The sequence below is a fragment of the Triturus cristatus genome, chromosome 4_2 (assembly GCF_964204655.1).
Source record: "Triturus cristatus chromosome 4_2, aTriCri1.1, whole genome shotgun sequence".
NCBI classification, from domain to species: domain Eukaryota; kingdom Metazoa; phylum Chordata; class Amphibia; order Caudata; family Salamandridae; genus Triturus; species Triturus cristatus.
In genome coordinates this window covers 85,390,563-85,406,884 of record NC_140586.1, presented here as the reverse complement: position 1 = coordinate 85,406,884, position 16,322 = coordinate 85,390,563, and the positions used below count along the sequence as shown (strand labels likewise).

General features: G+C 43.1%; 1 protein-coding gene across 4 annotated transcripts in view; it reads left to right on the top strand.

Moving 5' to 3' along the window:
• Positions 1–16,322, top strand: part of C4_2H19orf38 (chromosome 4_2 C19orf38 homolog) — a 146,359-nt gene that overhangs the window by 88,955 nt on the left and 41,082 nt on the right. For 3 of the 4 annotated variants that reach the window (XM_085600667.1, XM_085600665.1, XM_085600666.1), the window contains exon 6: positions 11,307–11,334. The exons of the other annotated variant lie outside the window; for it this stretch is intronic. In XM_085600667.1, the coding sequence (XP_085456793.1) occupies positions 11,307–11,334 (28 nt within the window). The remainder of the gene's footprint in view (positions 1–11,306; positions 11,335–16,322) is intronic. 4 annotated transcript variants of the gene reach the window in all.

Sequence of the window (16,322 nt, the reverse complement as noted above, 5' to 3'; positions counted from 1 at the left end):
TTGACAAGTGATAATCACTTTTACAGACTGACACATTATGAATCCACTTTTCAGATTTTTTTAAAAGCACATGTCCAAACTGCTTTTTCAGACCACCACCATGTGTAACCTGGGTGACTGCCTACATTCCAGCAAGGGCAACCAGCCTTAGTGATGCTGAATGTATTTGCATTACTGACTGAAACCTCAAACCCCACTCGCTTGTAAATACTGTGCATGATTCAACATGGTAAGCAGCTGGGTGTGTGCTAAGAGTCTGCTTCTGCACCAAAAAATGGCTCCCCCTTTCCATGTAATGCAACTGTGAAATCACCAGAGCAATACGCAATAAATCTCTGCCTATAATTCCTCTTTGCACACAGAGTCATGTTTTCACATTAGTCACAAAACAAAATTTCTTTGCCAATTTGAAAGCACACTTACTGCTCTTTTTTCTGACAAGTGATAATCACTTTTACAGACTGACACATTATGAATCCACTTTTCTGATTTTTTTAATTGCACATGTCCAAACTGCTTTTTCAGACCACCACCATCTGTAACCTGGGTGACTGCCTACATTCCAGCAAGGGCAACCAGCCTTAGTGATGCTGAATGTATTTGCATTACTGAGTCCAACCTCAAACCCTTAAACTATTCTTTTTTTATACCAGTACACCTTAATTTATCGTGAAAACATAGTCCATATTATTTTACATGTTCCTCACATTTAAATTTCTCCCAAAACAGAAAATGATAAACACAACTTCAACAAAAGGAATTCCATTTCTATTATTCATTTCTTAATTTACCATATACATCCCCTCTCAAACTCTAAACTCACCTTTAAAATTAGTTAGCTGTGAAAGAAATGTGGCACTCAAACAGCAGATTATCAGAGCCAGGATCTCTTTTCTTTACACCTCTCTCCTATTCTCTTTCTATTGGTTGAAAACCAACCCTTTTCCAAAAGTACCCTTCCCCCAACTTGACTTCTGCCTAGTACCCTTCCCCCAACTTGACTTCTGCCTGCTACCATAGCAACAGCTCATGGAACACTGCTGTGTGGAGTTAGGTCAGAAGTTCGCCAAACAATGTTTCAATTCCACAGAGCAAGAGTGCTTGACTTTTCAAACCTAACAGCAAATCCAAAGTACTGTTCTTTGGTAACACATTTTTCTGTACCAATACAAAACATGCTTCTATTAATTTACACATGCAGCCTAGTTTTTATTCTAGAATGGTATGAAACAGCCAATCAGTTCTTTTTTTTATGAAAAAAATATGTATGCCTCCATTTCCAAACTGTCTTTCATTTCATTTTCCCATTCTACTGAATTACACCTCCCGAGTGCATCCAGATCTCCTTGGAAGATGTTCACAGTGTGGATTGTAGGGCACAGCTATGTCTTCTGGAGTGAAAAGTATGCAGAGAAAACAGGTATGGTGAGAGACCTTGCTTTGCCAAATGTAGACATTAAATGGATTGGTCAGAGAGGGTTACAGTGGCACCAATTGATGCCATTGGTGAAATCCTTCATGCACATCCAACACCCTGACCTCATAATAGTGCACTGTGGTGGCAATGACCTAGGCACTTTGACTGGGGTAGGTCTGGAAATGCTTATGAAGGACACTTTTGCACAACTGTTTTCACTTTTCCCTAAAACTGCCTTTGTGTTTTCTAACATATGCCAAAGGCAAAAATGGAACTGGTCCAATCATTTCTGTCCGCAGATTGACAAAGCAAGAAAGCACGTCAACAAATCTGTTTCTGCTTTCCTCCGTGACTATGGTGTGGGTTCCATTTACCACAACAACTTGCGTTACGACATGCAAGACATTTATAGAGGAGATGGTGTACACTTCAATGATGAAGGGAACAGAGTCTTCCTCTTGAACCTTAGACTCTGCATCGGTACTTACTTGTAGGTACCACTAAAAAATCACTTCATAAACACAACGGCTCTTTTTAGAGCCCCCTAATATCTAAACACTTAAATCTGAATTTTATTTCTCTTTTTATTTTTTTTTTCTACCGTACGCGTACGGTAAGCTTACCGTAAGCTTACCGTAGGCGTACCCCGCGATTTTTTTTTAAAAAATAATAAATGTTTTCTTTGAACTTTTCTGTCCTTCTTTGACCCCCTTACAAATGTTAGGGGGTCTGTAACTCTCCACCTTGCCCCCTTTTCAAGATATCACTCTTTTTTTCTGAGTGAAAAACACGAAATGGCGGCCGCCGCTTCCTGGTTTCGACCGATTCGAATGTTTACTAAGATCTAAGGGCCAATCAGAATCGCGCTCGCGGACGCCACCGTACGCGTACGGTAAGCGCACCGTAAGCGCACGGTAAGCTGCCACAGATATATATATTGATTAAAAGGCTATTTTCTCAGATTCTACTGAACAGATTTACACCAAACCTACAAAAGGCACTTCCTTGACCTAGGGACTACCTCTCTGCCAAATTTCAAGTAATTCTGTTCAGCCGTTCGGGCTGTAGCCCTGTCTAAAGGTCCTATGGAAAAATGCATGGGAAAAACGCGTTTTGGGACCCCCCTTTTATCTCAGCCCCCGCTTGACGAATCCCCCCGAGACTTTCAAGGAAGGAGCGGAGCGTAGCGCCCCACCTATTTTGAAAAATTCGCGAGGATTCGTCCACCGGCGCCAGTTATTCAAAATAGAATGTTGCGGATTTCCTATGGAAACGTGGTCCTAACTATAACTACCTACTGGCGACCGCCAGTAGGTAATATATATATATATTCACTGAAAAAACCATAGGTTTCACACATGTTATAGTTAGCTGGACATTTTACTGATAAAAAACCAATGAAATTCCCCCGTTATAGTTACTGTAGGCAACTATAACTCACGCGACCGTAATCCTCTGCTGATGCTAATACTGTATTTAGACACTTATTTGCCCATGTCTTCTTCCATTAAATTTTAGCTATACATATATTACAAATATTTTTTTTTCATAAAGACACATATGTCATCAGCAGAGGATTACGGTCGCGAGAGTTATAGTTGCCTACAGTAACTATAACGGGGGAATTTCATTGGTTTTTTATCAGTAAAATGTCCAGCTAACTATAACATGTGTGAAACCTATGGTTTTTTCAGTGAATTTGCAAGGTTTTTTAAATGCTAATTCCTAACTATAACGTGTGTGAAACCTATGGTTTTTTCAGTGAATTTGTACGGTTTTTTAAATGCTAAGTTACTTTACGCTATTTGTGGCGTGCGCGCCCACTTAACGCAGTTCGTTCCGTGCGCGCACAGTGAGCACGCGGTGCGCTTCGCGCACCGCGTGCCCACGTTACGCTAGATGGGCCATAAACGCACGATGCGCTTCACGCACCGTGCGCACATGGAGGACATATGATGAGCATCGTTGTGACAGGTAAAATATATGTTTGGTTTACTTCTATTAGGCCATGCGCAAAAGGTGCCCTTCGGGGACCTTTTGCACACGGGGTGGGGAGTATGTGGATATTTTTTTTTATTTTTTTATTATTTCTTACCGTACTCGTACGGTAAGCGTAATCGGCGCAATTTTCGATAAAAATTAAAATTGCCTTTTTTCACTTGGGGGATCGTTGGGGACTCCCTCGACATGGCTAGGTGCTTGGGAGCTGTCTAAACAGCCCCTTTACATGTTTTTGCACTTTGTTTTTCAAACCCCTGTCAGAGTGCGAGAGAGAAAATGGCGGCCGCCGCTTCCTGGTTTCGACCGATTCGAATGTTTACTAAGATCTAAGGGCCAATCAGAATCACGCTCGCGCACGCCACCGTACGCGTACGGTAAGCGCACCGTAAGCGCACCGTAAGCTGGCTCAGATATATATATTGATTTAAAGGCTATTTTCTCTGAATCTACTGAACAGATTTACACCAAACCTACAAAAGGCACTTCCTTGACCTGAGGACTACCTCTCTGCCAAGTTTCATTAAATTCTGTTCAGCCGTTCGGGCTGTAGCTCTGTCTAAAGGTCCTATGGAAAAATGCACGGGAAAAATGCATTTTGGGACCCCCCTTTTATCTCAGCCCCCGCTTGACGAATCCCCCCGAGACTTTCAGGGTAGGAGCGGAGCTCAACGCCCCACCTATTTTGAAAATTTCGCGAGGATTCGTCGACCGGCGCCAAAGTTATTCAAAATAGAATGTTGCGGATTTCCTATGGAAACGTGGTCCTAACTATAACTATCTACTGGCGACCGCCAGTAGATAATATATATATATATATATATATATTCACTTAAAAAACCATAGGTTTCACACAGGTTATAGTTAGGTGGACATTTCACTCGTAAAAAACCAATGAAATTCCCCCATTATAGTTAGTTCAGATAACTATAACTCGCGCGCCCGCAATCCACTGCTCATGACGTCACACATTACATCACTCATGACATGGTCAATGGCATCACTCATGACATCACTGATGATCCTTGTGATAGAGTGGCGGTCGCGCGAGTTATAGTTATCTGAACTAACTATAACGGGGGAATTCCATTGGTTTTTTATGAGTGAAATGTCCACCTAACTATAACCTGTGTGAAACCTATGGTTTTTTAAGTGAATTTGTACGGTTTTTTAAATGCTAAGTTATGTATTTCTGAAAATTTTTTGTTTTTCAAGGTTTTTCACTGTGCGCGCACCGTGCACTCGCAATGGGCACGCGATTCCGCGCAATGGGCACACGGTGCGCTGCGCGCACCGTGCGCGCTCTCCGCGATTTTTTACGAAAGTAATAAAATGTTTTTTTCGCTCTTGGGGTTCCTTCTGTGACCCCCTAACAAACGCAAGGGGGTCAGGAACTCTCTTCCCTGCCCCCTTTTCACGTTTTCCACCTTTTTTCCACCTTTCCTTCTCAGTGCGACAGACAAAATGGCGGCTGACACTTCCTGATTTCGACCGATTCGAATGTTTACTGACATCTATCAACCAATCAGAATTTCGCTCGCGCACGGCACCGTGCGCGTACGGTGCGCGCGTATAGATATTTATATGCTTTTAAATGCTATTTTCTCAGGAAATACTGAACAGATTGACACCAGACCTGCAAAAGGCACTTCCCTGACCTGAGGACTACCTCTCTGCCAAACTTCAAGTAATTCTGTTCAGCCGTTCGGGCTGTATCTTTGACTAAAGGTCCTACGGAAAAATGCATGGGGAAAACGCGTTTTGAGACCCCCCTTTTTTCTCGGCCCCCCCTTGACGAATCACCCCGAGACTTTCAGGGTAGAAGCTGAGTGGAGCGCCCCATTTGTTTTGAAAATTTTGCGAGGATTCGTCAACCGGCGCCAAAGTTATTCAAAATAGAATTTTCAGATTTCCCATGGAAACACGGTCCTAACTATAACTATCTACTGGCGACCGCGGACACTTGTCTGTTTTTTACTATGGCTGAATAAAGACATCAAGAAGCTATCCCTGTTGTTTGAAGCGGCGTTATTTCAACGTTTCTGCAGAACTTAAGAGGTCCGTACCTGTGTGTTGAAACAGAACAGCAACTCAGGAATCAAAATTATATATATATATATATATATATATATATATATATATATATATATATATATATATATATATATATATATATATATATATATATATATATATATATATATATATATTTGGCCTAATATATGATGTCACTAGTTCTAGTGTACACCCTGTAGCAGTCCAAACAACCCTTATGGTGATTGGTTGTAAAGTCAACCTTATAGACCAGCTATCCTAGTGGTAGCATGGACAAGAGCAGTCTTAGGCTAAACTCTGTATGGCATGTGAAGCCAGCTGTTATAGCATTTGCAATCCCTTGAATACCAAATGAAAGGACACCACAATAGATATATATAAAAATAGAATTTATTTATTCTAGTCAAAATACCCTCAGCACTCTTTATGAGATTCGAGGTAAGTACAACGCAGTCTTATTTAAGAATACATAAGTCACACAGGTAAGTAATACAGTTAGGCCCTAGGGGCCACGCAAACCATATACTAAGTAACTGGTATAAGGACCACTGTCACGAACACAGGTTAGGCCTAGGGAATCGCTGGGGGTACACTATACTACCAATTGCTAGGAAGTGGGAGGCCCACGGGATTCAGGTGCAGAGTGGAAACACTCACGCGTAATGCGTTAAAGTCAATAGAAATAGTAGTGTTTAGAATTAAAGATTTTTAGGACACTTCGGAAGGAGCTAGGAGTTAGAGACTTGGAAACTAGACCCTAGGATAGTCAATACCCTTGTGAGCACCGGAGTACTCAGTTTACCTGGCCCATGGGCTGCGGGTGCATAGGTGTGAACTTGCGTCGGGTTTCGTCGTCGACTCCTATGGATGCCTGAAGAAAAGATGCTGACAGGCAGTCAGTGAAGAGTGTCCAGTGGATTCCAAGGTTGGAATCAAGAAGAAGGATACCTGCAAGCAGAGGGGACAGAGTCTAGGTCCCCAGCCAGGAGCCGGGAAGGAACCAGGAAGGAACCAGGCGATGTCGTGAAGATGCAGGTGAAGAGGTGAAGCTTGTCGCAGCAGCCACGGGTACCAGGAGGCGTCGAGGATGACCAGAACCAGAAGCCGAGCTGCCCCACGAAGGTTCTTGCTGTTGGCGGCGTCGATGTCGAGTTCGGACCCAGCAAGCCTTGGCAAGCGCAACCCACGCAGGATGAAGGATTCGCTTCTGTTGCAGACCAGGAAGGCCTGAGGTGCTTCTCTTTCGCAGGGAAGCAAGGGCCAGTCTGGAGGAGCCAAACCAGCGGTGGAAGGTTAAGGGTTCGTCATCACTGAGTCTACTAGCCAACGGGCAAGTAACCGGACAGACGCGTCGAGCAGGAAAATGCAGAAGGGCCCCACGCAGAACTCGTGGAGTGTGGACGGCTGATCTTCGGTGCAGATGGTGCTCGGGTTTGGGGCTTCTCAATCCCCAGAGCACAACTTCGAGGATGCCTCAGAAGCTGCGCTGGAAGCTAGTAGCCAATTTTCCCAGGTAGCCGGTCCCACGTCTCTCGTCGCCTCCACAGATCTCAGCTTTGCTGGGGATGTGGATCAGGGTCGGAGAAGTCTGGAAGTCAAGGCGCTGGTCAGGCTCTGTAGTCGGTTCCTCGTAGAACTTGGGCAAAGCAAACGGCAGGTCGCTTGATGGGTCGCTTGATGGTGCCTGTTTGCACAGGGTGGTCACTCCTTGGCCACAAGGGAGATTCTTCAGTCTTCTTCCGTAGTCGAATGTCGAAGGTCCAGAGTTTCTGTTCAAGTTGCAGTTTTTCAGGATAATCTAAAGTCCTAGGGACTCAGCTCCCACTCTTATACTAATCTGGGGGGCTGGGTTACCTGCTAGGTCCCTCCTATGGGTGTGACCAGGGAGGGGGGTGGTTACACCCCCTTCCCTTTGTCCAGTTTCGTGCCAGGACTGGGGCTGGAGTGCCCCAGCACCGGTTTGAACCGGACTATGCATGGGACACCTTGTGTGCCCCAGGCAGTGTCTCGTTTCTTTCATCCCTCCCTGCCCCAATACACTAAGTCCTATCTAGGGTGGTGCTAGCACCTCCCAAGGCAGGAAACCTATTATCCAAGCCTCCCTCGCTGGAAGGACTCCCAGCAGCAGGAGGTCAGACTTGTGTCTGTGGCAGCAGCATCCATTTTATGAAGCTGGGGCTCTGGTTAACTTTAACCGGGTAGTAGGTCTTCAACATGTCTTCTCCCTCTAGAAGGGAGGAATACTATACTCATCGCCAGAAATGGTGTTGGGGTAGTATTCCAAAGTGTTAGACACCTTACACAACATGTTTTGATAAAGCCAAACCATAGTTACCATAACCGCGAGGATTATAAGGCACTTTAAGAGTATATGGTAGGCGATATCATAGAACAGCTATAAGGACATGGTTCCGAAAGCTGCAGACAGGCTCAGCTCATGCTAGAGCACCATCTCACATGTTACCAAGCACTCTGCCTTCAGGATTGTTAAGGCCTGCCATAGGAGTGACTGAAAGGTTACCCATGTGTCTATATATAAGGTAGGTATAGGAATACTACACCTAAGCAAGGGGTGATTACACGACCTTGCCCCAGCTGAGTGATCAGCCAGTTATGTCATGATGGGAGGCCAGCCAGGGGTGGCATAATACATGCTGCAGCCCGTGGTAGGCCTAGGGTACACCTATGCCCTGGGTACCTAAGGTACACTGTACAGGGCCCTAGAAGGTGATCCTTACCAATTGGGTTATGTACCTAAAGTACATAGTATGAATTTAGAGAGAGAACAGCTGGGCTGTGGGTCTGATTAGCAGGCCCACAGCCACATCTAAGTCGAAAACCAGTGAAGCAAAAGCAAAAAGTGGGGGTGACCATAGAAAGCAGACCCTACTCTCCTACAATATATATATATATATATATATATATATATATATATATATATATATATATATATATATATATCCTCAGAGAAAAAGCCCCTTCCAGACAGCTGGCACCCATGGAAAGTGGCGTACACGCCAGCGGAGCGTGCTGGCAATCCTCTGTGCAAAAGTCCGAAATAAGTGCGCTCTCAGTCCAAAAACCACACTCTCTCAGATATGATGTGACTAAGTTTTATTACACGACGCGTTTCAACTGTATCCACAGCCTTGCTCACGTGAATGGTGCACTGACTCGAAAACACACACTAAGTAATCACGGACATCGCGTCATAGTCAAAGACATAAAGGAAGGACATTTCATGAAAACACAGTGGCGGCCATATTGAGAGTCCCAAAAACAGTTCGTAATTTACGAACTGTTTTTGGGACTCTCAATATGGCCGCCACTGTGTTTTCACGAAATGTCCTTCCTTTATGTCTTTGACTATGACGCGATGTCCGTGATTACTTAGTGTGTGTTTTCGAGTCAGTGCACCATTCACGTGAGCAAGGCTGTGGATACAGTTTAAACGCGTCGTGTAATAAAACTTTGTCACATCATATCTGAGAGTGTGTGGTTTTTGGACTGAGAGCGCACTTATTTCGGACTTTTGCACATATATATATATATATATATATTACCTACTGGCGGTCGCCAGTAGGTAGTTATAGTTAGGACCATGTTTCCATAGGAAATCCGCAACATTCTATTTTGAATAACTTTGGCGCCGGTCGACGAATCCTCGCGAATTTTTCAAAATAGGTGGGGCGCTACGCTCCGCTCCTACCCTGAAAGTCTCGGGGGGATTCGTCAAGCGGGGGCTGAGATAAAAGGGGGGTCCCAAAACGCGTTTTTCCCATGCATTTTTCCATAGGACCTTTAGACAGGGCTACAGCCCGAACGGCTGAACAGAATTACTAGAAATTTGGCAGAGAGGTAGTCTTCAGGTCAAGGAAGTGCCTTTTGTAGGTTTGGTGTAAATCTGTTCAGTATATTCTGAAAAAATAGCCTTTAAATCAATATATATATCTGAGCCAGCTTACGGTGCGCTTACGGTACGCTTACCGTACGCGTACGGTGGCGTGCGCGAGCGCGATTCTGATTGGCTCTTAGATCTTAGTAAACATTCGAATCGGCCGAAACCAGGAAGCGGTGGCCGCCATTTTCTCTCTCGCACTGAGAGTGATGTTTAAAATATAAAGCACAAAAACATGTAAAGGGGCTGTTTAGACAGCTCCCACACACATAGCAATGTTGAGGGAGTCCCCAAAGATCCCCCAAGGCCAAAAACGGAATTTTTATTTTTTCGCTAATTTCGCCGATTACGCTTACCGTACGCGTACGGTAAAAAATTATATAAAAAAAAAAATTATCCACACTCTCCCAACCCCGTGTGCAATTGGTGCCCGAAGGGCACCAATTGTGCATGGCTTATAAAAGATGAGTTAAACTAAAATATTAAAAAAATAAATAAAAAAATAAAAAATTATCCACACTCTCTCCACCCCGTGTGCAAATGGTGCCGGAAGGGCACCATTTGTGCATGGCTTATAACATATACGAAAAATTAAAATATTACCTTTCAAAACGAAGTGCATCATATGTCCTCCATGTGCGCACGGTGCGCGAAGCGCATCGTGCGTACATGGCCCATCTAGCGTAACGTGGGCACGCGGTGCGCGTAGCGCACCGCGTGCCCACCGTGCGTGCACGGCACTAACTGCGTAAAGTGGGCGCGTGGTGCGCGAAGCGCACCGTGCGCGCACGGAACGAACTGCATTAAGTGGGCGCGCACGCCACGAATGGCGTAAAGTAACTTAGCATTTAAAAAACCGTACAAATTCACTGAAAAAACCATAGGTTTCACACACGTTATAGTTAGGAATTAGCATTTAAAAAGCCTTGCAAATTCACTGAAAAAACCATAGGTTTCACACATGTTATAGTTAGCGGAAATTTTACTGATAAAAAAACAATGAAATTCCCCCGTTATAGTTAGTGCAGGCAACTATAACTCACGCGACCGCAATCTTCTGCTGATGACATATGTGTCTTTATGAAAAAAAAATATTTGTAATATATGTATAGCTAAAAATGTATGGAAGAAGACATGGGCAAATAAGTGTCTAAATACAGTATTAGCATCAGCAGAGGATTGCGGTCGCGTGAGTTATAGTTGCCTGCACTAACTATAACGGGGGAATTTCATTGTTTTTTTTATCAGTAAAATTTCCGCTAACTATAACGTGTGAAACCTATGGTTTTTTCAGTGAATTTGCAAGGCTTTTTAAATGCTAATTCCTAACTATAACGTGTGTGAAACCTATGGTTTTTTCAGTGAATATATATATATATATATATATATATATATATATATATATATATATATATATATATATATATATATATATATATATATATATATATATGTATATATATATACTTTAACACATGTAAAAAAAAAGGGGGGGGGGGTCGTTGCTGCATTTGCTTATCGGCAAAAACAGTACCAAAATTGAGTTCCATTGTAAAATGTGTGCATATGATAGGATATGATTTACATTGATTTTCTTTGACACCTTTTTAAGACTAACATCTTAGAGTGATCTGTTAGAACATGAAGTAACCAGCCTTTGTAAGGCACCTTTATGCAGGGTTTTGTACAAAGAGAGCCTTGAATAAGGTCCCTAGAGCCACAAAAGGTAAGGACGTCTAAAGCGGGGAATAGAGAGACAGTAGGGAGCAAGGATAATGGAGACTGAGAAAAGACAAAATAATGAGGAGAACAAAATAAAGGTAATGGAAAAATAGAGCAAGTGTAAATAAACAGAGAAAAGATGCACAGGTAATGTGATTGTCAGCGTTTTGTCTCACTACCCTGTTCACAATGCAGTGTTTATTTCCTTTCTACTAGTACGGGACGCAAGAAAACGGAAGCAAAGGTGAGCATGAGAGCTGGAGAAATGTCTGTTTGTATGCCTTCACATCTCAATGTATGACTTTACAGTACATTTGTGAGATGCTCACATGCAATAGAGTAGGATGATTTCTGTGATGGTTGGTGTAGGAAGCTGTTTCTTCATATAGTATACCAAAAAGAGGTATGCTGTGTATAGAGTCCAGGTATTCCTTATGAGTGGGAAGGGGCTTGCTCTAGCAATCCCAAGGAGCTCTTTCTAGGGTAGTGTTGTTGTGCAGTCTTGGGCTTATCAGAGAGGATTGTTAGACAGTTGTTGCACACACAGAGTCAATAAATGATACACACGCTCAAAAAGGAGATCCACACCAATTTAGAAAAATAATAGGTATTTTTATATATATTTTGAACCCAAGAACTGCGTAATAAGGTAAGTACTTTTTCGGAATAGACTTTTTATAGTTTTAGCAATGTTAACCAACAGTGATTTTTTTACGTGTAATGCTTTCCTATGGGTGAAAGAACATTCCCTACATAAATATACTTGCAATGCGTTTCCGTAGGACCCCCATTTGGTCGTGAGGTGGTAGGGGGACAAGGACCAAAGCTCCGTTAGCCGATTGGTCGTACCTGCCCAGGTGAGTCTGGGTGCAGAGGTGCTAGATGGGTTGTTAGCCTTGCACGCTACGTGGTAGAAGGTAAGGGGAGCCACTTGGAAATAGGCTGCAAAGGGGGACTTGGGGACAAGTCCGGAAGCTCCCGCTGGGGGCTCGGGTTGTGAGGGCCCTGGGAACATGGAAGAGCAGTCCATTTCCTTAGGCCCATGCCGGGCGGCCCATGTGCAGAGTGTTTGTAGTGGGCTGGCTCTCGTGCATCAAGGTGCGCTCTGGTGTCGATCATCAGGACCAGCAAGGGGGACAAAGACAGGACAGCTAGATCACTCTCGGTGCTGGTCTCTGTAATGCTGATATCCTCAGTCGGCTGGTTGTCGGTGATGTTGTTGGAGTCCAGACTGGACTTTCAAAAAGCTTTGGGCGCTGTAAGTGTCTGGTATGCCGGATATTGATGCAGGAGGGCTCTTGGAGATCCTGGTGTCTTTAAGCTTGGCAGAAAATTTGATCTGACCCCCTTGAGTGCACTGACTTTCTCCTGGGCAGCTACTGCTTGGTGGGCCTAGTGGACAGCAGCTTCTTTAAACCGGATGTTGCAGTCGGTGCCTGCAGTTTGCAGATGAGTAGCTCCTCTACTCCAATGGAGATGCCAGCTACTGGGCAAAATGCTGGCAACCCTCCGGGGCTTGTGAAGGATGCACAGTTGCAGGATGAGTTGAGTCTTTGCAATTGTTGAGTTTCTGTGCCTCAGACAGGGTTTCTTCCTGTGAGAAGTGGGCGTCACCCTATCCCAGTTTCCTAAATTCTACCATCACCAAGATGGTGGGATTATCCTAGAGTGGGGCACATCAGGCAGCTCACCTTAGGTGTGTGACTGACCTGGGTGTGCTCCACGCCTACTTTGTATACTAATTTCCCACCTGTCCAGGTCCCAAATGAGCCTTAGGGGAGGGGGTGGCATTTCCCAGTTCTCGGGCATGCCGGGTAGCATATCAAAAGCAGCATGGCTTTGAAGCTTCCGGCCTTGGTATGCTGATTGATAACCATCCTGTTTGGAGGAGGTATAAACACCTCCTGCCAGAGCAGGCATTGTTCCTGACCTCTGAGAGCAGGGCTCTCATTTCCTAGGGATCAGAAGTGTGTCTGTGGTGGCAGGCTGGACTGGACCAGTCAGCTAGCACACTAGTGGACTAGTAGGTTTCAGGGGGTACCTCTCATCTTTTGTTTCAGGGAAGCCATCATGTAGCTGGTGAACTTGTCGTCACCAGTGTCCAGCACATATACTCAAGATGGCTTCCCTGTTCACTGGTAAAGTCCAAAAATCGACTTGGACATCCCAGAAGCTGTCCTCACTTATACTAGCAGTAATGGAACTGACCAGCACAGGGGCATATCTGCTCACGCAGTTATGCCCTCACATGTTATATAGTGCACCCTGCCATAGGGCTGTAAGGCTTGCTGTAGCGGTGATTTACATATATTGCATGCAGTGTCTGCAGGCATGGCACACAGGAGGTGTGCCATGTCTTGTCTTCACTTCTGTCCGCACCATGTCACGCAGCCTGCAATGGCAGTCTGCATGAGTGTGGTGAAGGGTCTTTCAGTGTGGCACGATACATGCTGCAACCCTCAGGGACCCTCTTCAGTACCAATTGGGGAACAACTACACAGTTTTAGGGGAAAAGATCTGGCACTGGGGACCTGAATAGCAGAAACCCAGTGCACTTCTGTCAAAATTGCATCAATTACCAGGCAAAAAGTGGGGGTGACCATGTGAAAAGGGGGCCCTTTCCTACAGTGGGGCAGGTGTAGCCAGTACCTAGGCAATCTAGAACTTTGTCAGTGGTCCCACAGGGTCCTATAATATGCATCTTCAGACTGTCATACCAAAAAGGAGAGTAGCAGGAAACGAGTTGTCAGAAGCCAGACCTCTGCTATAAGTTATTAAAGATCTAACAATCAATTCTATATGTTAATTAATAACCTATGTAAAAAATCATCATGTGCTTCAATTATGTTACTGTTTAGTCATTTGTATGCCAGAACGCATAGCCCATCCATTCATGTAATAACACAATAACATTTCAGTGACATACAATATTCAGTACATACAATATAGGGGAAAATTCATATAATAAAAAGATGGCTGAAGCATACCTTTCTTAATGCAATAATTCTGTCTGATTTCTGAATTTTGAGTTTCATGCTGTGTAATAGTCATTATGTTCTTCAATTCCCTGTCTGCATCTATAAAGTGTCCTATTCTACATTATATAAAACATCATCAGACATGAATATGTGTACATACCTTGTATCAGATAGTCTGTCTGCAAAATAATTTACACGGAGCTTACTACTATGTCCCGCCTTTAAACATTTTACATTTAATCCTGTCCTTGATTACATGTTCAATCATGTTGCGGGCACATTGTAACCAATCTCTATCTCAAATACAATGTTAATATTCAGAGATAACATATACTATCCATATTGTGTGAGATTTTATGACACCATAATCCTTTTTCACAAAAGAAACATGGTCGTGCGCATAGCAAATGCCATTCAGGAGAACCCTAATTATTATAAATCAATTGAGTAATACTCAGAATTTGGGCACATCCTATTTTTTATCACTATCTTCTACTGACATGTAAGGTCAGCAACACAGCCACATTATATCAAATGCACATAAAGATAATAAGCCTGACTAATTTTTCATAGGGCCAGAATACGAGTCCTTATTAAGACATCTGGCAAAGTGCTTGAAATCCCATAGTATTCTCTGCCCGTACGTCATGCTAGGAAAACGTATACAACACATGGCAGCGTGTGGAGCAAGCGCATTATATAGAGGTCCTTTGTTGATAAAGGTTACTCAGGATTTACAAGTGGCCTAACTAATCCTCTCCAAGTCTCCATCCACTGGAAGTAAACAAGGTTGGCAGATTTGTCATGTCATATTGGAGTAGGAAATCATAGGAAAATAGGATAAGTTATTTGAACTCACTAAATGAGGGAAAGCAAGCAGCATCTTAAAAGTAACCTAGTTGATGTGGATTTCTGAAGTATAATACACAATATACAAAAGAAAACGGGGTATAAGGCAGAGAATGATTGCACCAGATCAATACATCAGGTCAGAAAATTAAATATTTTGGGTGCTAAGGATCATGGGGTTAAATACCCCTAAACCCCCTTAGGATCAAAGACCCTACAACTTGTCAACAAATCACTGTGATCCAGCACTCCACAAGGTCACTTTATGATCATAAAATATGTCTGTCCATTCAGCAGGTGTTGTTTCAAAATTATTTCTTTATTGGATTCTTTTCTTCTTTACATATATAAAAGACACATACAGCGTAGCCGACGCGTTTCGTCCCGGAGGACTTCTTCAGGGCAAAGATTGAAATATACAGGGCTTCGTCTTATTTCCCTCCAACATCGCGAATTGTAGCTAAGCCTTCCTCTAATCGTCCAGGACTCGGTAAATTACCTTTTTTCTCTATATTTATATTATACTTGGGTGATCACAGCTCATCAAATGCGGCTTTCCCCTATGTAGGTTAAGGTAATATCAGTGTAGTAGAGCAGAGCAGATTCACCCCATCCAGCGTTCCGTGTATAATACACAATATAGTAGTGACCTGGATAGTTATCGCCACTATATAATATTGTTACAGAGCTTGTTTGTTTGGGTAAAAACATACCATATTAGAGGTATATAGTATGCAAAAATGGCCCATTTTATCATATAGTCACTAAAAAAGAACGTATGCTAGATTATAGAGATTCACAACTGCTATAGTGTTTGACTTAAATCAGAGGTAGTGTGTAGACGTATAAAAAAGTCATAACTGCAAACCAATACGGACAGAGATAGTCATTCAGGTATAACTAGATAATTTAAAGCATCATGAATAATCATCGCTATCTTATAATGACGTTATAGAACATACTAAGCAGGGCTAATACCATGCAAGAGGCTTCTAGTAGACGATACAACACATTAAATCAAATGCAGTTATGCAGTTGCTACAGAAACTTAGTCTAGCTTACCAAGGTACACAAATACCATACTTTTTAATTAGAATCATATTTAATGTACAAAAGTACTTGCTCATAACCAAAATGGATGTAAGGGGGCAATAAAAAATGCGTTACGCTATATAAGCATAACCTCAAAATAGTGTGTGCTAAAAACACACGTTTTTGTACCTGCACTATGTGTTATGCTGATTATACGTTATATTATGTGAATTTGTAGAGCGCAGCTAATCACCTGTGAGGGTACCCAGGTGCTCCTAGGAAGGTACTATCTTGAAGGGCTCTGTCTAATAAAAGAAATGTAGGTGTAACCTGGATGTGCAAAACAGCCTAAAAAATCACTATCTTTAAATGG